The sequence below is a fragment of the Palaemon carinicauda genome, chromosome 1 (genome assembly GCF_036898095.1).
Source record: "Palaemon carinicauda isolate YSFRI2023 chromosome 1, ASM3689809v2, whole genome shotgun sequence".
Lineage (NCBI taxonomy): Eukaryota > Metazoa > Arthropoda > Malacostraca > Decapoda > Palaemonidae > Palaemon > Palaemon carinicauda.
This window is the reverse complement of record NC_090725.1, coordinates 331471250-331494963: the sequence shown is the minus strand read 5'-3', so window position 1 is coordinate 331494963 and position 23714 is coordinate 331471250. Positions and strand designations below refer to the sequence as shown.

Below are 23714 nucleotides of genomic sequence, written 5' to 3'. Positions count from 1 at the left end.
AGTCTTGTGGTCTCACCGCAAGACTGACCGCGTCTGCTGTCGCCATGCTGAACAGAGACTGTTTGACAACTCTGTACAGAGTCGAGAAGGGAAGGAGACGATTAAGGAGGCCTCGGAACCCGTTGGCCACCTCTTGGAGGGAGTGTATCTCCAACATGGACTGGACTTCTGCCCGGAAGGCCCGTCCCCTCACCGATCCCTACCCAGGGAGGAGGGAGGCGCTCGATACCGACCGGGACAAGCTCGGAGAGCTGGCCCTAGGCCTAGTCTCTGGCGCTCTTCATTCCCTGAGACCAGGGCAAGCAGCACTGGCCCAAGGGAGCCCTTGGGAGAGTAGATTCTGTCCCGGACCGTATCCTTCCCTTACCGAAGAGGAATCTCTGAATCTGGGATCCCCTTGAGGTTTCTCCTGAGGGTCAGAACCTGCCAGAACGCAAGTTCCGACCCCTGGAGCTTCTCCTCCTGATGGACTGGCAGCGAGGTCTCTCATCCCCGGAGGCTCTTCCGGGGGAGACTCGTAGACATGCCCCAAGGGTCCATCTGGGTCCTTGTGGAAGACTGTGCCTTAGGATCCCTCCTAGGAGGGAAACAGGATCCCAACGATGAAGGAAGTAAGGCATTCACCCCCTCCGCACGAGAAGATTTCTCAGGAAGAGGGGGATTCTCCCTATGGAGAGATGGCGAAGAGGACCGGGTCTTCCGACCCTCCTGGGGATGGGTAATGCTCATCCACAGGGGAGGGGAGAAGTCTGAGGAGGGCTCATCGCCTGCGTAAGGACTCGCGAAGGGACATGATGGTCCTTGGAGGAGATACCATGCCAGGGATTCCTCTCACCCTCTTCAGGGGGAGAGGAAGTTGCCACCGATTAGTGACCCCAGTCAGAAGGCACAGGCTCATCGCCTGCATGAGCGCTCTGACGAAGGCGTCCCACCAAGGATGCCGACCGACCCTCTCGCTGACAGGGAGTACCTTTGGAGGGAAGAGAATCGTTCGATCCCCTGGAGGAGTTGACACATGAGGGTTCGCCCGTAGAGAATCTGCAATGAAGGGAGAAGAGACCTTTGACCTGTCCGGAAACCTCCCCCCCTCTGGAGAGGGCACTGCCCTGCGCTGCGGGGGAGGGAAACGCGAAGGAGGCCTGACCACCATAAGCCCTGATGTAATCAGGGAGCAATCGTGTCGGAGAATGGTGCGCCGATCACGCTGATGATCGCGCGAAAAGCAGAGACCTGGGTAGCGCGTGAATAAAACATGCGTAGCAGTATAACTGCGCCCGCATGCACGTGTACCAGAGTGAGAGTGAGCGTATCGGCGCCCGCGTGAACAATCCCCGCGTTGCGAGTATGAAGATCGCTGGCGCTTATGTGTGAAAGATGGTGGGCGATAGGGTAGGAAACCATCCCACGCGCAAACAATCTCGGCGACAAAAGATTGCCGGTGCTTGCGCCATTGGCGATTGCGTGTGGGAAACCATCCCACGCCCGGAAGAAAACGCTGACGATCTTCGGCGCCTAAGCGTGTACGAAGATCGCCCGCGCTAGCGCGAGAGAGGATCGTCGGAGACAGTGAGTGGGAAAACCTTTGGTGCCCGCGCGCATACGATCTCCAACTATGTAAGACGATCGTCGGCGATTCGTGCGAGCACGGACGTTCTTCGGCGCTCACGCGTGTGCGAAGATTGTCGGCGCTCGCGCGCGAGAGAAGATAGTCGGCGATCGCGCGTGGGAAACCTCAGTGCCCGCGCGCGGACGTTCCGTGATGACAGCGCGCGGGCAATCATCCCACCTGTTGACGAGCGGAAAAAACGCCCGAGGACGACCGAGGAACCGCGCGCAGATGATCCGCGATGGTCGCGCACGGGGAAACTATCCCGCGCCCTAAGAAGTTTGTCAGCGCTTGCGCGCCTAGCGCCGGATCCGAAGATCACCGGCTAACGGCCGTCGCTGATCGCGTGTGGAAAACCGCATGCGGACGGCCTCAAAGATCGCGCGCGGGACAATCTTCAGCGCTTACGCGCGTTATAAAGATCGTCAGTGCTTGCGCGCCTAGCGCGTATCAGAAGATCGTCGCTAACGATCTTCGACAATCGCGCACGGAAAAAAACCACACGCGGAAGGGCCTCAAAGATTGCGCGCGGGAAACCATCCTGCGCGCGGGCGATCTTCGGTGCTTACGCGTTAGCACGTATCAGAAGATCGTCGGCTAACGATCCTTGATGATTGCGAGTGGAAATACCGCGGAAGGGCCTCAAAGACTTCAGCGCTTACGCGCGAGTGAAGATCGTAGGCCCCTGTGCAACACAAGATCGTCAGAGAGCGCGCACGCGCGCTTGGTTGAAGGATTGGCTAACTCGTCGATCAGGAACTGGGATGTGTCCCTAAAAGGGAGGGTATTCCCTGAAGAGGACCAGGAGGTCTGGTTCAGTGCCAACGATCAACTGAAGTACAGTACTGCTAAATACTCAGAGGAGTGGTCTCTGTGAGGTACCTTTCCCGCGAACGGGAGAGGTGTTCTTCGTAGAAGAGACTTAGAGACACTGTAGGCTGAACCGCTGGTGAGCGCCTGTGCGCTATCTCAGGAACCCCAACGATGTGCGCAAATGCGCAGGGAACGTTGGTAGCAGCCTAGTTGAATTACTGGAACAGGGTGTCTATGGAAGGCAGTCTCAGGAACAGCAGTCGAGCGCTGGCGCGCAAGGGGATACCTGGCACTTAAGGGACTTATTCAAGGTGTGAGAAAGTCTCTTCTGCCCCGAAGGGAGGAGCCCATTAGATAACGGGAGCATGGGCGCCCAAGGCGCGTCAGCAGTCAGGAACAGATACAGCAGGCAGCAGGTCCACTGAGGGCACGAGAGACCAAAGGTCTAACGTAGCATGAGAAGCGAGGCCCCGAGGGGATTAGTCGCAAGACCCCGAAGGGTCAGCGCAACGAGAAACCGAAGTTTCTCCATCACTAATCACCAAAGTGTAGAAGTGACTAAAGTTACGAGAGCCCGAGGGAACTGCATAACTAAACCTCTGAGACCCCAAAGGGTCAGGGAAAGAGAGAAACCGAAGTTTCCCTGTCACTAAACACCGAAGTGCTCGTGACTGAACAGCAAGCTGTTGTCAACAGGAACAATCCTCCGAAGAGGAGTCTCTATGAGTAGCCTCTCTCGCGAACGAGAGAGGTGAGCACTTCGTAGAAGAGACTGGAGATGGAGCCCCGAAAGGCTGTGAGATCAGCTGACGTAAACAGGAGCAATCCTCCGAAGAGGAGTCTCTGTGAGTGTCCTCTCACGCGAACGGGAGGAGACACTTCGTAGAAGAGACAAAAGGAGCAATCCTCCGAACAGGAGCCCTTAGTGCGGCGTCCCTCGTGAACGAGAGAGGTCCAGACTAATCTGCAGCTGCTCAGCCCCTTGAGCGTAGCTACAGAAGCGACCGCTCAGCCCCGAGAGCATAACCGCCTAAGGACCAGGGAAAAGTAAAAAGGGAAGTTAACTAACTACCCTGGAGGCGAACCTCCTATCATTCTAGGATGCACTGAAGAGCTGGCAGTAGTCATAGGGGAACTTCTAAAATATGGGAACGCCCCTGACGAAGGCCTCGAGAGACGGCGGCGACAGCCGACTCCCCAGGCATAAACAGGACAGCTCTGCTTCGAAGGCACACAACAGGCACGAAGAAACAGCATCGTAAACTGGAAAATAAAAAAGAACAATTATTAAACAGAAATTCCCCCGGGTGAAACTCCTTAGAGAAACCCCGAGGGAAAGAAAAAACATGAGAACGAAAGAAGGCATGCGGCCCCCTCCCCCCCCGGCATGTCCGGGAGAGGGGGGGGGACGAAAAACTTAACAAAAACAGAATTATAACATTATAATTATGCAACTGACTTTGAATGTTCCAAGGATCACCGACCCCCGAAAGGACGTGAGCCCAACACAATTATATTCTTAAAAATAATTGAGACAAATAAAACGAAATAGCGACTCGGTCCTGAGAAGCTATCGTAGGCGTAGTACGGAGTAAGAGGTGAACGACCTCAAGAGAGGGGCCGGACTCCACAAAGGCAACCATGGTGGCCTAGGGAGTGAACAGCCGTGATCAAAAAGAGAATCGTGGTGGCTTGGCTAAGCTGGCGATCACTCTCGTAGACGTACACAACACACACCGAAAGCAAAGGAAACTTACTATTTTCTATACACAAAAATATATATAAACATTAATAATGTTTATATATATATAGTATAAGAAAAGGTAAGTTAAAAAGACAAAACAATAAAGGCCGTCCAGTGAGGATGGGAGCAGAGACTTCCGATCGCCATCCGAGCCAAAAGTAAAGTGAGCCTTTCACCAGTGTGTGAGGGGGAGGGGTAGCAGGCTACCCCTCCCTACCCCCCTCTAACTAGCAGAGGGGTAGTAAACCCTCGTTAAAATTCTCATAGCTCGTCGTTCAGCTACGCCGAAGTAATTACCCCATGTAAATAGCGTGGTTTGTATTCCAGTTACGGAACAAATGCTGATCCACAAACTCCACGGGGCAAGAAACCTCTCCGCTATGGGTGGATGTAGCGACCACTCCAACCGCACAACACATCCCTAGTGACTGATTGTCTGCTAGTACATTCTTGCCCTATATGTACCTTGCTGACAACTTTGGCATAAAATGCTGTCCAGATATGTATCTACTTCATCAACTCGTAGAGATAGCATGAGACTATGCCCCTTGCTTGTTGATGTTGCTTCCCTGCTACAGACTTAATGCCTGTATATTCCAGCTGAGCTGTAATATCTCCTATGTAAAGAATGAGGGTTTATATATATGTACAGGAACAAATACGGATGATTTGTAAGTGATACTAAAAAATGCTACAATTCATTATTGGTTAAACCAAAGAGAAATATATTACAAACTAGGAATTTACAGAGATGTCAAACAATATGGGGAAAAAATTCCAAGATTATAATGGTTTGAGTATACTGTACATTGCAAAATAGAATGGGGCAGTTGGTGTAAAATTATTTGATGCAGAAGTGGCAGAAAACAATCTATAAGAAGGCGTACAATCATGGGAGAGATGTAGTTAGTATTAAAAGAAAGTCGATACAAAATACAGTTCAATAAGTAGGCCTAGAAGATCAATGGAGTAAAGTTGATACAGAATACAGTTCAATAAGTAGGCCTAGAAGATCAATGGAGTAAAGTTGATACAGAATACAGTTCAATAAGTAGGCCTAGAAGATCAATGGAGTAAAGTTGATACAGAATACAGTTCAATAAGTAGGCCTAGAAGATCACTGGTGTAAAGACATAAGGTGAATGTAGACCAGTTAATAGTTTTAGTGTAAAATGCAAAGGATAGAAGAATGGAGAAAATTTATTTTACATTCAATTGGATATTAAAAAAAAAAAAACTTTGTAAGTGCACTTAGTATATGTGTGTATCATGTAAGCATGCTAAAAGGGAATTGGGAAAGTTACAATACAGCCTTAATATAAATGTATCATTATTTTTGGGCTCAAGCCATGTCGTCCTGATGGAAGTTCCTTAAAGGCAGCTTCCTAGGGTATATTACAACTACGGCGATATTCCCAGAGAATTTACCTTCAGGTACCCAGAATTCTAACTCCTGGAGCGAGTATCCCTAAAAAGACCTTAGGGATATCGTAAATATCAGTGGACGTATTCTTGACACGCCTCATAGCAATCTATACCCCGAATAGAGTTAACACTTCGTAGGGGTCAAATGGCAAGAAAACGAAAACGATAAGAAAGGGGGAGCCGTTCGTAAGGCATCTCTCCTCCCCGTTTCGAAAGCGTGCCCTGCGCCGCTCACGGCGCCATCTGTATTCCTTTTTGCGTAGCTCTACGACTCGGTGTTTTTTCCCTGTTTTCTACCAAATCTTGGAATTTCTCGCTTGATAATGCTTTCTCCAACTTCTTCTGCCTCGGATAAGTTGAGTACTATTTCTTTTATGTATAAATGTAGGCTCTTGGTTAAAATTAAAGTAATTAAAAGAGTTATCTTTGATACAAGAGCTGTTGCCTGCTGGAGGCATCATGGATGCTGTCGCTCGCTAGAATAGGATTTATTTGTTAGCAAGAGCGACGTTCCCAGCCCCTTTGCGCTTAAATATTAGCTACTTAGCTTATTTAGGAATTCTGTTATGATGCGATAGTAGTGTGCCTGGCGAAGTTTTGCCTAGGCTGCCAACACTAGTCTTCGTAGGCTAGCTGTTGGCCTATGTACTTCCTGCATGATAATTAGTCTTCCAAGTGTGATTTTTATTGCTTTAAGCGTTAGGCAACGTTATACATATAAGCCCTTTTCGAGTACCTTCCAAGATAGTATTGGTGTGAGTTTCGGTGAATTAGGTAATCGATTCTCTTAGTGCCTAGGCTAGGTTGTCTTAGGTCATTATAATATTATCTGTTCCCCGTTTGCTCCCTTCTCTTCGGGGAAGGGGCAAACCCTTTCCCTCTGTTTAAGCCTTAGGCTTAACTCTAGTGGTTTGTTTGAATTAATCTTCAAATATATCTATGCTGGAGTAGTACTGTACCTTCCCGTTCCAACTGAATTGGTTCAGAGGGGGACAGTACAACAGTGTTTAGTCTGAGCCCGGGTTTGTCTGGCATGGGGCAGAGTCTCCCTTGCTGATTGACTCGGGCATTAAGGGTTATCCCCTTGGTCCACCTTGTTGGGTTCCAGTAGTGATCCCTTCACTCGGTGACTCATCAGACTGTCCTCTTGCCGTTCCGGTCTCGGGATATGTTCCCTTTTCTGGAAGAGCAATTCCTTCCTTGTCGTGGTTTTAGGGAGGCAGCCAGTAGTGCCGGCCTCCCTCTCGGGTCTTTCTCTGACTGAGATGAACTGTCTTAGTTGGGAATGACCCTTAACCAAGGCAAGGTTGGATAGGACCCTCTGTCCTTCCCTTCTTTTTTCCGTTCCTTGTGTCAGTCGTCCGCATCCTTACCTAGCCTAGGTTAGGATGAGGAACTGACGTGGTCTCCTGTCGGCCGGCAGAGTGTGCCGACCGGCAGAGACCATTCCTTCGAGTGCTGCCCGGTCCTTTCTTGGTCCCTCCATCGCTGCCGTCTGTAGATTCAGTATGCAGCGGTTAGGAAGCTTGACTTAGTGTCTCCCCTTCCTTTCGGCACTCTTTCGGGTGCCGGGCTCAGAGACTCATAGTCTCTTAACCCGGCACTCATTCTGTTGTCTTCGTATGTGTTGTCCTTGCCGTCTGCCGGCCTACAGGCCGGCCGTCGGTGGGGAGGGGTGTTCTCCAGTTCTCTTGCTGTCGGTCGGCGTTGGTTATATACCTTTGCCGGCCGGTCTTGTGCTCATCTGCCGGCCACTACAAGTGGGGCCGGCAGCCGAGCGCTGCCTAGTGTGGGGGCCAGCCGGCAGGGTTTGTTTACTGCTGCCGGCCGGCCTGCGACACTGCCCAGTCAGCCGGCCACTAAGAATGATGGCCGGCAACGCAGTGCAAACCGGGTGGCTGCGGACCGGCAACCACTGCCGGCCGGTTCAGGCATGGGATCTGGAGTTCTCCCCAATAAGGGTGATCTGATGTTGTGTACTTGAGATCTACCTTTCGAAAAACGGGGGGGGGGGTGCTGACCGGCAATAGCCGGCTGGCACACCACCCTCAGGTACTGTATCAGTCCTCTCTTGGTGGTATATTCAACCAAGGGAGTTCATGATGTAGTAGGTTACAACACTGTCTTTTCTATCTTACTTGTGTTACTGGTACAATCACTTGGTGTCGCCTTACAAGGATAAAAGATAATTCTTTTATCCCTGGCCGGAATGGTAATATTTTACCTTAGGTGTGAGCTACACCTAATTTCCTTTGGAAATACGTTCTCTGGTTATTCTAGTAAAGACTAACTATGTGACTTTGGCTGGTGGGCTTCCACAGGTGTTTGTGTGGGTTTCACAAGTAGGTGTCTTTCCCTTATTCTTGTTGAATACTCATTTGTTACATGTGAATTGAAATTCACTTGATATTCATGGAAATTTTTCTTCTTTTACAGGAGGAGCATCGGAAGTGTGATAGTGTCTTCTGCAATGTCCGCAGTAAGAACTTTTGCGGACATGTCTCGTGTAGGAGGCACGCGGCTTGAGCAGCCTCCAATGATGACCATCGTTACTGGGATCCGCAGGTATGTGCTGTATGTACTAACCTGCTATCAGAGGGTTTTGAATCCCCTAGGTCGGCGGAGTCAAGAGATGCAGCGAGGGACAGGCTTCGCTTATGGGTAAGGGGTTTTCAGAAAAACACCACTGGACCTTATCTTCCTAACGAGAAGATGAGGGCATACCTTTTTCCCAAGGCTTCCCCTGATGCTGTTGTTCCCCAGCCTCGGCCGGAGATCCCTCTGGTCCAGATTCCAGTGGAGGAGGATGTCGCTGATGCCATGCAGGACATCCAGTTGGACGACAAGATGTCCGACTTGTCCGATCGTGCAGAGCAGGATCTCCTCGCAGAGGGCGAGGAGGAGGATCGAGATCCTATTGCCGTGGAGGAAGAGGTTCCCGTATCATCAGACGTGCCGGTTCAGGTCTCTGAACCTATCCCCTCTACCTCGTCCGCTCTTCCAGCAGAGCTAGGACAGGCTCTCTCTTCCATCGTTGGTATGATCCAACAGATGCAGAGGGAGAATAATCAGAAGGCCGCTACTTTGGAGCTCCAGATGCAGAAGATCACAGCATCACGTGGACCTCCAAAGAAGCTCAACGTTAAGGACCTTCCTCTGTGCTCGGATGCCAACCCGTGGAGATATGCCGAGCACATGCCGATGACGATTGGGATGATCGTCATGTCGGAGAAACTGGGCTCAGTTCCCCTTGAGGAGGTGGAATTCTGGCCCAGTAGAGGGGCCTACCCGGACTGTTATGTCCGTTTGAAGAAGGAGCCGGCCTCGAAGGAGGAGACGGAACCAAAGGAGGTGATTATCCTGGATCACTCCAAGGCTCAAGCCACTTTAACAGCTGCTTTAAAGGAGAGGGGGTTCTCAAACTCAAAAGTTGCCGCTTTGAGTAAGAAGCACCCCTCCTTTGTATCCTCCCCGGCTAGGGCCTTCCCCTTTATGCAAAAGGGGTTTGCGGCCGTCATGAAGGCGGTTGAAGCTGGCAAGCCGTGTCCGTCTTTGGAGGAATGTAAACCTCTATCGTTGGCATTGCCGCTGGATAATAAGGACTGGAAGGAGGTGCACCTTACTTTCTCGGTTGGGAAGTTGGACGCCGACATTGCAGGTCAGCAGTTCGGCGAAAACCTTCCCAAGTTGTCGGAATTCCTTCTACGGAGGGAATTGGACACAAAGAAGCGCCTGGCAGCCTCGATGTCTCTCCAGACCAACATGGAGACGATGGCTAGCGACCCCAAGATGCCAGAGATGTTCATGGTAATGGCCAAAATTCATCTGGCCACAGTAACCAAGGACCTCTATTGCTTTGTTAAAGCAAGGAGGGCCTGTAGGGAGTTTGTGTTTGCCTTGGCCACAGTGAGGCATGAACCCAAGAGGCTAATTTCATCCAGCATCTGGGGTAAAGATCTCTTTCCTAAGGACGTGGTCAAAGAGATCGTGGACAAGGCAGCCACTGAGAACCGCAATCTTCTCCTGAAGTGGGGCCTGTCCCTTAAGAGGAAGTCTTCTCCGGATGAGGGCCCTCAGCCGAAAGGAAAGGCGAAGAAGTCAAGGTTTTCCTCCCGTCCAGCCAAGTCCTTCAAACCGCAAAGACAACAGCAGCAGCAGCCAGCTTTGCCTCCGGTACCACAACTGGTAGCCCAGACCCCGACCACCTTCCAATGGGTACCCCAAGCCATCTCATCAGCTTCCCCGGCATTCAATCCCATGTTCGAGGGACAGTCAACCACGTTTCGTGCAAGACCCAGAGGAGCAGCTAGAGGGTCATCAAGACGCCCCTCTAAGGGACGAGGATTCAGAGGTGGTCGCGGCCAGGGAGGCAAGACTGCAGGGCAGTCAAAGTGAAGTGTCGCCGGTAGGTGGGAGACTTCAGTATTTCCGGGATCGCTGGACCTTCGATCCCTGGGCCCACAGCCTTCTCAAAAATGGACTGGGTTGGAGTTGGTACAGTACTCCGCCCCAGTGCCCTCAATTTTTCCAACACTCCACCCCCGTTTTGGAGGAGTACATCCAAGATCTGTTGGAGAAAAAGGTGATCAGGAGGGTAAAGTCCATCAAGTTCCAAGGGAGGCTGTTTTGTGTTCCCAAGAAAGACTCGGGGAAACTCAGAGTCATTCTGGACTTGTCACCACTCAACAAGTTCATAGTGAACCACAAGTTCAAGATGTTAACGTTACAACACATAAGGGCCTTACTGCCCAAGAGGGCATATACCGTCTCCATCGATTTGTCAGACGCATATTGGCACGTTCCAATAAGTCGCCGTCTCTCCCCCTACCTAGGATTCAAGCTACAACAAAAACTTTATGCTTTCAGGGCGATGCCCTTCGGACTAAACATAGCCCCAAGGATCTTTACGAAGCTTGCGAGCGCAGCTCTCAAACAGTTACGCCTAAAAGGGTTCCAGGTAGTAGCCTACCTGGACGATTGGTTGGTGTGGGCAGCATCCAGAGCAGAATGCTTGCAAGCTTCCCTACAAGTGATTCAGTTCCTGGAATATCTAGGCTTCATGATCAACAGAAAGAAGTCTCGTCTTTCTCCAGCTCAGAGGTTCCAGTGGTTGGGAATTCACTGGGATCTAGTGTCACACCGTCTTTCCATCCCGATGTCAAAGAGGAAGGAAATAGCGGGGTCTGTCAGGAGACTTCTAGGTTCCGAGAGGATATCAAGACGCGAACAAGAGAGGGTTTTGGGCTCTCTTCAGTTTGCATCAGTAACAGACCCAGTGCTAAGAGCACAGTTAAAAGATGCAGCGGGAGTATGGAGAACCTTTGCATCGAAAGAGCGAAGGGACTTGAAGAGACCGGTCCCACTTCGACTACGTTCTCTTCTCGGACCGTGGTCTCAAGCCAGTCGTCTAAAGAGGTCTCTACCTCTTCAGCCACCCCCCCCGTCAGTGACAATCCACACAGACGCCTCAAAGGTAGGGTGGGGGGGTCACTCCCATCGGAAAAAAGTGCAAGGGACCTGGTCCAAGCTATTTGGGACCTTTCACATAAACTTTCTAGAAGCTATGGCAGTGCTTCTTACCCTGAAGAAAGTATCCCCACGTCACTCGATCCATGTAAGGTTGGTACTGGACAGCGAGGTGGTAGTGAAATGTCTGAATCGGCGGGGATCGAGATCCCCACCTCTCAACCAGGTAATGTTAGCCATATTCCGACTGGCGGAGAAGAAGAAGTGGCACCTGTCAGCAGTTCACCTTCAAGGAGTCCGGAATGTGACCGCGGACGCTCTATCCAGGGTTACACCGATAGAGTCAGAATGGTCCCTAGACGCAGGATCATTCTCTTTCATCTTGAGACAAGTCCCAGAACTGCAGATAGACCTCTTCGCGACGAAGGACAACAAGAAGCTGCCGAAATATGTGTCCCCATACGTGGACCCCTTGGCAGAAGCAATAGATGCGATGTCCCTCGATTGGAACAGATGGTCCAGGATCTACCTGTTTCCCCCTCACAACCTGATGTTGAGGGTCCTCAACAAACTGAGATCCTTCAAGGGAGTAGCAGCAATAGTGGCCCACAAGTGGCCGAACAGTGTATGGTTCCCTCTAGCTCTGGAACTACGACTGAAGTTTCTACCACTCCCGGACCCAGTTCTGTCCCAGCAAGTCCAGAAGTCGACTGTCTACGCTTCATTACAGAAAACCCGAACCCTGCAGCTCATGATTTTCTCTCCCTAGCGGTGAAGAAACGGTTCGGAATCTCGAAAGATAGCATCGACTTCCTGGAAGAATACAAGTGTAAGTCTACTAGGAGGCAGTACGAATCTGCATGGAAGAAATGGGTAGCCTTTGTCAAAGATAAGAACCCGCACGAGATCTCTACGGAGTTCTGCCTATCCTTCTTCATTCACCTCCACGGACAGGGGCTGGCGGCTAACACAATTTCTACATGTAAGTCAGCTCTAACAAGACCCATGCTATATGCCTTCCAGGTAGACCTCGCTAACGAGATGTTTAATAAGATCCCAAAGGCCTGTGCTAGGCTTAGACCATCAGCTCCTCCAAAGCCTATTTCATGGTCGTTAGACAAAGTCCTTCATTTTGCCTCATTACTAGATAATGAGGAATGTGCGTTGAAGGACCTGACTCAAAAAGTGATCTTCCTTTTTGCCCTTGCTTCTGGGGCCAGAGTTAGTGAGATTGTGGCCCTCTCGAGAGAGGAGGGCCGAGTTCAGTTCCTGGATGGGGGAGAACTGAACCTGTTTCCGGACCCTACGTTTCTCGCTAAGAACGAGTTGCCCACCAACAGGTGGGGTCCCTGGAGAATCTGCCCTCTGAAAGAAGATGCATCTCTATGTCCCGTAGAATGCCTAAAGGTCTATCTTCGTAGAACTTCAGACTTCCATGGAGGCCAACTATTCAGAGGAGAAACATCGGGCTCGAATTTATCTTTAAATCAGCTTAGGGCGAAAATTACATATTTTATTCGCAGAGCGGATCCTGACAGTTCACCCGCAGGTCATGATCCGAGGAAAGTTGCTTCATCCTTAAACTTCTTTAACTTTATGGATTTTGAACACCTTCGTTCATACACTGGCTGGAAGTCTTCCAGGGTATTCTTTCGCCACTATGCTAAGCAAGTGGAGCAGCTAAAGAGGTCTGTGGTAGCAGTTGGTTGCGTCGTTAACCCTGCTGTTTAACTCTGCGAGGAATAGCGGAATCATTTGGGACTTTGATTCTTGGGTGAGTGGTTAGTTATATGCGTTGATATAACTGGTAGTGAAGGCTCTGAGAGCCCACAGTGACTGTTCCAACGTTATGGTGATGGTAGCACAAGTACAGACAGGTGTGCCAAGCGTTTGCTAACGCTATTGTCAGCAAAGTAGTAACATGGACGTTAAGTTTGATACCGGGGTATGTGCAAGTGACATATATGTTTTCTTTCAGATAACCATTCATCCATGCACTACAGTACTTGTGTAAATTGTTGGTCATCCACCTAGCATATGTACATATTTATGGTGACCATGTCTATTTATTGTTTCTCAATAAACTTGTTCTCGGGAACCTTGCGTCTCCTTCACCTATTTTGATTTCATATTAATTTTTGAGCATTTAGCCTATGTATATTAATCGGGGATATCTATAATAGCCTATTCCTTAATGCAAAGCCTGGTTACACTGGTTTATACTTTCCTTAGCATAAAGGACTCCACCCCTTTCTGAGGACGGTGGTAGCAGCAAGTTTAATCCTACGCAGATATAACCTTTTGTCTAATTTTACTTCGACCAGGGTGCTGGTCGGGACTTTTCCTTTGGATTCTGTAGTCCCGTAAGACTTCGCTTTACTTCATATAGAGTGAGACCACTATATGGTACTGGCTGGCGAGTGATTCATACATAGGTATATGTACTCTTCGTTCGTTTCTAGAGTCTAGTAGGACTCCTCCCTGTAGGGGGCAGGAAGCGCTTTCATGGCTTATGATTAGTGAAAAGATGTATAACGGTAACATCTTAGGTCTGTCAGTCGAGTTGACTAAGAAACATTCTTGAGGAGTACGGCACGTATTGAGAATCCACAGATACAGTAATGCTCTGGTATACTTCCATCAGGACGACATGGCTTGAGCCCAAAAAACGGATTTTGAGCGAAGCGAAAAATCTATTTTTGGGTAAGATAGCCATGTCGTCCTGATGGACCCGCCCTGCTCCTTTTCAAAAAAATAAATAAATAAATAAAGAGTGAAAAGGATTGTAGGACCCCTCCCTACATACAGTATCTGTAGCACCTCGTGTATCGCTACAAGGAATACAGATGGCGCCGTGAGCGGCGCAGGGCACGCTTTCGAAACGGGGAGGAGAGATGCCTTACGAACGGCTCCCCCCTTTCTTATCGTTTTCGTTTTCTTGCCATTTGACCCCTACGAAGTGTTAACTCTATTCGGGGTATAGATTGCTATGAGGCGTGTCAAGAATACGTCCACTGATATTTACGATATCCCTAAGGTCTTTTTAGGGATACTCGCTCCAGGAGTTAGAATTCTGGGTACCTGAAGGTAAATTCTCTGGGAATATCGCCGTAGTTGTAATATACCCTAGGAAGCTGCCTTTAAGGAACTTCCATCAGGACGACATGGCTATCTTACCCAAAAATAGATTTTTCGCTTCGCTCAAAATCCGTTTATTACTAGCTAGGCTACAAACCTAGTTGGAAAAGCAGGATGCTTTAGGCGCAAGGGTTCCAGCAGTTGAAGGAAATGAACTATATATGAGAAATAATGAATTGAGAATGTAAAACATCTTAATTACCTTAAAAGTATTCTATGTAAAAGATAGACCTGTTATCTCAATTGTACAATATCTTAATTATCTTAAAGTATTCTATGTAAAAGATCGACCTGTTACCTTAATTTTTTCAAATCCTTCGGTAGCTTCAAGCATCAAATCTGTTCCTCGATGTTCATCATCTTTTTCATCATAACGCGCAGTGGATGCTCTCCTCGGTAAGAAAACCCATCTTTGTCTTCCTTCTGCCCATTCACAAGCTTCATGAATCATATACCCTATGGGAAAACGTAAGAAATACAGTTTGAACCTTTAAAATATCTATACATTAAATAAAATTTCAATCTTTAAAATGCTATTATTTACCCTTTTACCCCCCGGGCTATTTGGAAATTTCCAACCCTTAACCCCCAAGAGGTTATTTTTTTCCCAGCACATTTTGCAGTATATATATATTTTTTTTAATTGCTCTAACAGCCTTAATTTTCGTCATAGAGAGGTCAGGTTGGTCTCATTCTCTTGGAAAATGCCTGAATTTTCTCAAAAAATATCAAAAATATAAAAAAAAAAAAAAAAATTTTATAGCATTTTTTTTGCAAGGACGTACCGGTACGTCCATGGGGGTAAAGGGATGGCTTTTGTGAAACGTACCAGTACGTCCTTTGGGGGTAAAAGGGTTAACAGACGCTTCAAAAATGAGAAGGAATTCTTTAACAATGGTTTAGTTGGGATCCTAACCGCACAAAAAGGGTTAACAGACGCTTCAAAAATGAGAAGGAATTCTTTAACAATGGTTTAGTTGGGATCCTAACCGCACAAAATAAGTTCAACAAACATACAATATTTAAAACAAACACCCTATGCTTGCAGTCCAGTCTAATTACATTTTTAAGGCTTTTCGAGGCACACCATAACTTGGCGTTAATTTCTTGAATTCTAAATACTGTAACGTCATGATGCATGTTTTGAATCTCTTAAAAAACTATCACCTAAGATATGACAGTTACTACTCGCAATTTCTTATATGGTAGTCTTCTGTAATCATAAGAGGATTTCATCTTTTACCAATTTCGGAGCTAAAATGAATTTGAGGCTGAAGGTTTACAACCACTTTTTTAGTTCCTTCTTTACAAAAGGAAGCAGTTGTTTATTCATGGGATAGTTTTTCTTAACTAGTAAGACCCGTTTAATTTTAATTGGACGATTCTACGGACATTGGAATTGGTCGTTTATTTAGGGGATAGTTTGCCTTGATAGGTAAAAGCTATTCAATATTATTTGGACGATTCTACACACAATGTGCCTAATTTATTTTGTAATATTAGAATTAAATCACAACCTCTGTCCAAGAATAGAAATGTCTTTCAGATCCAAATAGGGTTACTGATACAAGTACAGTACAGCTCTATAACTATAAGTTCTGCTGAAACATAATATTTGGAAAGGGTTTTAGCGATGCCTCAATGGCGTCCCAAATCTTTATTTGCTAAACGTAACCTAAGGAGTCCTGGTTTTTCATGTAGTGATTGTTGGGCTGATAGATTGATTTAGTAAAATTCCACTTACAAAAATAACTGGTTGGTCTTTGTGTAATTATATGTGAACCACAATGATTAAGTTTGTTATATCATTGAGTAACTATTGAGTAACTAGGTGATGAAAATTTTTTAACCCTTTTACTCCCAAAGGATGTACTGGTACGTTTCACAAAACTCATCCCTTTACCCCCATGGACGTACCGGTACATCCTTGCAAAAAACTGCTACTTACATTTTTTTTGCATATTTTTGATAATTTTTTGAGAAATTTCAGGCATTTTCCAAGAGAATGAGACCACCCTGACCTCTCTATGACGAAAATTAAGGCTCTTAGAGCAATTTGAAAAAAATATACTGCAAAATGTGCTTGGAAAAAAAATAACCCCTGGGGGTTAAGGGTTGGAAAGTTCCAAATAGCCTGGGGGTAAAAGGGTTAATATATCACCTGGAATTTACAGTACCCAAAAGCCTAGACTTAATTTAAGTCTAGGGTGTTATTTAATAATGGGAAATAAATGCCCTCTCTCTTTTTTCCACTGGCTACCCACTATTTTCAGTGGTAGTCAGTATTATGAACATCAGGGGAGGTGCATAGAAAAAAAACTTTCTTAATAATGAACATTACTATTTCTATGCTCGGCCAAGGATCATATACATGCCTGCCCTCCTACCCTATGATAGTGGCGTCAAGAGGACAAGGAAGCATTTCAACTTTGACACTGAAGAAGCGATACAACATGCAAAGCATGTTATTGTTGTTAGACGCTGGTCTCGTTGCTTTACTGGAAGTATTAGTGTATTGGAAGGAGAGAAAACAGGAAATTTCTTGATTTCAAGTAGTAACATCAACAGTTCAAGATTCCACAGACATAAGTAATAAAACATCAGGTGGGCATAGAAATAAAACATCGTATTAACTTTTTTTTTCAAATGCAATGTACAGTATATCACATAGAGTATGGTTAAGACAGGTACATGTTTAAATTGATACCCATGGGTTCTTTAAGCTGATGAATTTTTGTTACAATATTCTGGTGCTACAATTTGGCCTTTTACACAATTTGTCAAAATACCCATAGCATATGAAAATTTTGAGAAACAGTTAAAACAATTGTAATTCAAGTTAAACCCCCAAAAATGAGAATTTAAAACGATGATGCATAAATAAAAATTGACACTAGTCCCCAAATTCTTAATTTTCTTTCTCTACTTTTTGGGTTGAAAATTAAGTTCTAATGAACAGTACCTTCTAAACTAAAAATGTTCCTAAAATTTAAAAATATTCATGTAAATATAAAATGTTCCTAAAATTAAAAAAATATTAGAGTACAGTATTAACATTGAAATGAAACTCATAAGGTTACCTGGAAAGTAAATGCCCACGGATTCACGAAGTTTCTCATAATTTCTAGTCCAGTCATGATGTTCAATATATCCACGTGGATTTACAGTTTTTACCCATTGTGGATTGTGGTTTACTAATTCCCCTGTGCTTGTCGTCCACTCCTTCCCCAGACCTCCAACAATCAGAGTTTCATCCTTCACTGTAGCCCATTCACTTTTAAAACCTTTAAAGATAGTATAAAAATTACATACAGAGTAAGAAGGAAAGAATAAAAAGGCTTTTCTTGTTGAATGGCAAAAGCCATATTTGTATTGAGTTTAGAGGTTGGGCCAAAGGCCAGGAACTGGAACAAATAGGGTCATTTCATGTCATTATTACTTAGTAAAGCTGTATCTGAAGTATAAAATTAGACTAAAAGCAATATAATTTGTAAAAAGAACAAATTCACATAATAAAATATACCATTCAAGCATTTGAAAAAATAAAATATATTATTTAAACATTTGAAAAAATAGTAGGACTTGAAATACGGAAAAGCTTTTATCTATATTATTATTATTATTATTATTATTATTATTATTATAATTATTATTACTAGCCAAGCTACAACCCTAGTTGGAAAAGTAAGATGCTATAAGCCCAAGGGCTCCAATAGGGAAAAATAGCCCAGTGAGGAAAGGAAATAAATAAATGATGAGAATAAATTAACAATAAATCATTCTAAAAACAGTAACAACGTCAAAACATATGTCCTATATAAACTATTAACAACGTCAAAAACAGATATGTCATATATAAACTATAAAAAGACTCATGTCAGTTTGGTCAACATAAAAACATTTCCTCCAACTTTGAACTTTTGAAAGTTCTACTGATTCAACTAAATCGATTAGGATCATTCCACAACTTGGTTGCAGCTGGAATAAAACTTCTAGAATACTGTGTAGTATTGAGCCTCATGATGGAGAAGGCCTGGCTATTAGAATTAACTGCCTACCTAGTATTACGAACAGGATAGAATTGTCCAGGGAGATCTGAATGTAAAGCGCTTGTCTCTTGGCCTTAATAACAAAAACTACATTTTCTCTCACAATAGCACCTTTAACCTTTCCCTCAGGAATCCAACCTAAGTGGTATCACATACCTATTGCTGAGTAATGAATGTATAAAGATTTTCTTTGTGGAGGTAAAGAGATATATTAAAATACCGTATTATTGCAAACTAGGTGCTTCAACAATTTCACACAGAACAAAATGATACATCATACAAATGTATTGCCACTGACTTGACTCAAAATGCTCAGATGATATAACTAACTTGGGGAAAAATATGCTCAATCAGTAAAGCTACTTTTGATGAATATAAATAAGAGAATTGGGCAAAGATAAGAACTATAAAATCTATAACATGAGATAAACTCAATCACTGAAAATAGATATAATACAATAAGCCAAAAAAAATTCATGGGAGCTCCAGCAGTAGTGACAAAAAAGCGCTTCACACATATCTACCCAATTGAGTTAGTAGCAAAGGATATTTTAATGCTTTGACTGGCAAGGATAGAGATGGTTGCCCTGTAAATTGGGAGTCTAAAGCCCTGTCCACATGATCGAGCATGACCGACGGGCAAACAGTGATACCAGACCACAATAGTTAGTAAGAATGAGGGTTAATGACGTCAGAAGCGAGAAATCACAGAAAGGAATCTGGCATCATACAGCGTTGCCAGATCCCTGCCTTTAGTTTAACCGCTTCTGACAACATCAACCCTCATTTTCACTAACTATTGTGGCCTGGTATCACTGTTTGCCCATCGGGCATGCTCAATCATGTGGACAGGGCTTAAGATGACATGACTGGTAGTTGAAGAGAACTCTACTAACAAACTTTGACTGCAACAGAGGGAGTTAACATGGTATTCTACTTAATATAATCTAATCTCAAAATAATTCCTATATTAATGAAGGTAATACAATTTGTATAAAACTGTACATTGACAACTATTCTCCATGTGCACTAGTTTTTTAGCAACTAAAAAATTTCTTTAGTTTTCAGATTGCACAGACTTTAGCCTAGGTGGCTCATTTTCTACTGATGATGCCTCAAGGAGTCCTCAAGCCATCTGTAAAATATTTTCTTTTTCAAATGGAAAGTACAAGGGCCTATAGTGTGTATCAAAATGTCTGGAATTTTTATAGTATATTTTTTTAATAATAAAAAAAATCAGTAAGTTACTTTGGGTTTTTATTAACTGTCAGCTAGTAGTAGACATCTTGAAGTTAATGTAGAAATATATTCCTAAAGAAAAAATCATTACCCAAACGACCAAAAAGATTAGAAAAAAGCGGTCCCCATTACAGGGTACACTTTCAATTTAGACATTTACCTGCCCACGGTTAAGGTAGTACCTTAGACCCCTTACAGAACACCAAAGTAACTCATCTGGATGGTTGGTTACTTCCTTAAACGAAGGCACTATAAAGGATGAAAACCTGGAATGCACTATAAAGGATGAAAACCTGGAATCGATGAATTTTGAGTTTTCGCTACATAAGTTAGGAACAAATACTCAGAAGGAGAAAACGAATACAAGAGTCAGTGTAATTCGCCTACTCACTTCATCGAAGCCAAGGCAAACAGAGAATCAGTTTTTAGGGTAAGGTCTTTTTCCGAGGCTTGCCTTGATGGTTTGTACGATCTCTATGAAGACTGCAAAACCTTGGTTATATTACAAGCTGGAGGTCGAATTCCACAGGTCTGCTCCATACTGCTCTCCAGATATGTACAAATAGTTCTCAACAAAAGGAAATATCCACTCCTCTCAGTATCTGACTCAAAGCTGAATGATACCATTTTACCACTGAGACCGAGAGGTGTCTTCCCTTTCATGGGTAAGCTAAAAAAGTCAGCTACTATTGGAATATAAGCTCCAAGAGAAGTATCACTTTGACAGCACCAATTACAGATGACCCAGTTTGCTTGATACACGTCAGTGGAGGATTTTCTGAGGCATTGCGACATGTCTCATGCTGTCTCGCTTGAAGTCTCTCTCTTGGAAAAGGTGCTGGATAACCTCCACCTGTGAAGTGAAAGGGATCCCACCTAGTTGTAGAAGCTCCACAGGTGCAGTTGGTGAAGGTTTACCACAGGGGAAGCTATCTTGGAACCTCCACTAGTAGAAGCAGAAGGTTTGGGTACCATTCTGCTCGTGGTCATTTCACATTACGAAGAAGTCAGAAGGGCAGTAAAGCACAGATGTCAAGGCCATCCCATTGATGCTGGAATGTGGCTTCAAGTACTGCAGCCAGGTCAGGCACACTGATGAGCAGTAGATTGGCAGCTTTCTGCTGAGGCTTGTAGTGAACATAACTATTGTCGAGGAACCCTACTAAGTCGGAAGCTAGGTTGCTGCTTGGGGATGTAAAGGCCATTCTAACCCTGCTGACTCAACATGTTTGCTATGAGATTCCTCTCGCCGGGAATGAACCAGACTGAAAGGACTACTACATTGCGGACTGCCCTTTCATATACCAAGACAGCCATTTGACAGTCTGATAATGTACCACCTTTCTTGTTGACATGACACTACTGTTGTATTGTCATTCGTCAACGTCACCTAGTGACCAACCAAAATTGACTGGAAATGCTTAAAGCCTTAGGTAAGCTTCCTTGAACTCCAAAACATCCATATGAAGAGACTTGTCCTTATGTGACTTTTGTCCAGATGTCACATGGTCCATAAGATGGGCTCCCATCCTCCCTCTCATGTGTCATAGAAGATGATCTGGAGGGAAACCACTGAAATTGCTTCTTCTCATCTATACACCAACGTATGTAAAGTTTAGTGTCGTGCTCCAATGGTACCAAGGCTAGAGGAGAACCTGATATTTGCTACAAGTGTTTCTCTAAAAAACAACATTGCAATGATCATAGATGGAGGTGACCATGAGGAACAAGTTTCTCGAATGACGTCAAGTGACTCGGTAACTGTTGTCATTGTTGTGTTGGTAGCTGTGCCCGGTGAAGGAAAGTACGCGATACTTTCCTAAACTGGGTTACATTACTCTGATTTATGATAGACAAACTTTTCCTGTTAACATGTCTATGTCCATGACAAATATATATAATTCTTTGTTTAGAGGTATGCCTGGATTTTTCTAAGGGATTGTGACAAAATGAGAGGAGTCTGCTCAATGATTATCCAGTTGTCTAGGTATTGGATCATACAAATACCATTGGCATGAGCCCATGGTGATGCCAGCATAAACACCCAAAGTGAATACTTGGGGACTGTGGACAACCCTAACCAAAGAACTTTAAACTAAATGACTTTTCTCCCTACGATAAAGGAGAAATTTTCTCTTGCAGAATAATTAATGGAGATTTAGAACTATGCATCCCGAGATCAAGGGAGATGATAATATCATAATTCCCCCTGTATGTGTGATCGTGCTGGGCGTCTCCATCCAGAGCCGAGTTTGATGGATGAAGTCCTTCAGGGACGAGAGGTTTATTACGGGTCTCCAACCCCATGATATTTTGACTAAAAACAGATGGTCGAAGAAGCCCGGATATCCATCCTCAACCTCTTCCAGAACTCCCTTAAGCAACATAGTCTGCACCTCTGAACAAAGAGCCCATCCTGAGCAGAGTTTGGTGGATGAAGGTGTTCAGGGCCGAGAGGTTTACTGTTGGTCCCCAATCCTGCGAGATCTTGACTAAAAGCAGATGGTTGAAGAAGGATGGAGATACGTCCTGGACCTCTTCCAGAGCGCCCTTTAGTAGCATAGTCTGCACCTCTAAACAAAGACCAAGGGCTATTCCACTCCTGGGTAATGAAAGGACCATGTCCTCAGAGCTGGAATGAGAGGAGCGGGAGAGAAGGTGAATGGGATGCTGTATCCAAAACTAGGAATAAATAAACCTACCATGTCTTAGAATAGGAAGAAATTTAACGAAACATATATAATTCCATCATACCTCCCTTCTCTTCCTCTAGTACTGATATCAGATGATTATGGCAAGGGGAATATACTCTATAAAGCAGTATGGCTGTGCACCCAGGCTTATAAGCATGATCATATAACCAAATAAAGGAGGCTGAAGCAACCCTCCCCACTATGTAGTATTCAAATACCTTCATGTATGTGAGACTACTGCGTCCGTAACACGTTATCACTTGAAATTATCACTAAACTACATGGTTATATAGGTCATAAGGAAACTGTAATACAGCTAAATAACCAGACGAATCCTGCCTCTAGCCTGACCTCGCCAAATTTAGAACCATTTAGCAACAATTAAATACACTCAGTTCGGGAATTATTTTACATAAGTAAACTAATTGCAGTTACTCCTAAGTGTAATAATATTAAACCATCAAAAAACGATAATAAAAAGCCTGATTAGGCTATGGTAACCTGACTGTAGTTATAGATGCCATAAAGCTAAATTTCCTTCTCATTTCATAACTAACTGTTTATAATAGACACCTATCTAATTAATATAACCAGTGAAAATAAATGGCACCGGCAGTATTAAACAACCCCAATATTGGATGGTTTACCTACAGTTATGATAAAGGTGTCATAGGCTACGCTGTTGCTTAGAGCATGAAATGAATTTATTTTATGAATCAAATAGGAAAACATAAAATCTTAACACTTGGAAGGGCAGATAACTAACACCTAATACTGATTAAAATACATGCAAGAAATCTAACAACATCGACCGAACCAGCGTCAAACCCAACAAATGAATAACTAACATAAAATTACTCAACTACCTGTGCTTTTTTATTATGTTAAAATAACGAAAAGAAAAACCTAAAAACAGTTACTTGACTAAAAGCATTCAGTCTTCTTGGTTATTGTTTGAGAGAGGACTAGAAATAGGATCAAGGCTGAGCATTGGTTGATGTGCTGGTAGGCTGGTTCCTTTCTATGAGGTGCATGACGTAGTTATGAACTTCGGTTACTGAGGTGCTATGTCGAGTTCTAATGGGCCTGAACTCAAGGATCTCCCTTATACACACCAAGTCCATACTTTGCAGGTTAATACATTGACCCTAGAGCAGGGGAGATGATATTTCCTTGGCATTCATGTCGTAATAGATTCCCTGTTCTAGCCTTTCACAGGAAAGCCTTCGAAGACCACACAGAACTTTAACTCAAAATCACTTCAATTCAGAGCATTTTTGCTAAACTGACGCAATGCTTGTAATCCACTTTGAACTTGCATGCTTGTGTTTTGATTTTTTCATTATCAAAGTTGCTTGTAACTCAAGGTACCACTGTATATATAGTATATTGCAAAATGGGGCTTATTGTTAAATAGGGTTCATGAGTAATTTTGATTACAGTATTGAGGCGACCAAAAATTTATCCTCAAAGCTCTATAGTTGGGTTACTATACAACAGACTGCCAAACAAACCTAGCAATACTGTATAACAATAAAATA

At 44.6% G+C, this 23714-nt stretch overlaps 2 protein-coding genes across 2 annotated transcripts in view; one reads left to right on the top strand and one right to left on the bottom strand.

The window, feature by feature from the left end:
• The window catches only part of Nrt (Neurotactin), a 409664-nt gene that overhangs the window by 171970 nt on the left and 213980 nt on the right, over window positions 1-23714 (top strand). The gene's annotated exons all lie outside the window — the stretch shown is intronic.
• LOC137658778 (soluble calcium-activated nucleotidase 1) overlaps window positions 1-23714 on the bottom strand; it is a 47445-nt gene that overhangs the window by 7656 nt on the left and 16075 nt on the right. Inside the window, exons 3-4 of the mRNA XM_068393808.1 lie at window positions 17273-17476; window positions 14491-14648 (exon numbers count right to left, since the gene is read on the bottom strand). Of these exons, the coding sequence (XP_068249909.1) occupies window positions 14491-14648; window positions 17273-17476 (362 nt within the window). The remainder of the gene's footprint in view (window positions 1-14490; window positions 14649-17272; window positions 17477-23714) is intronic.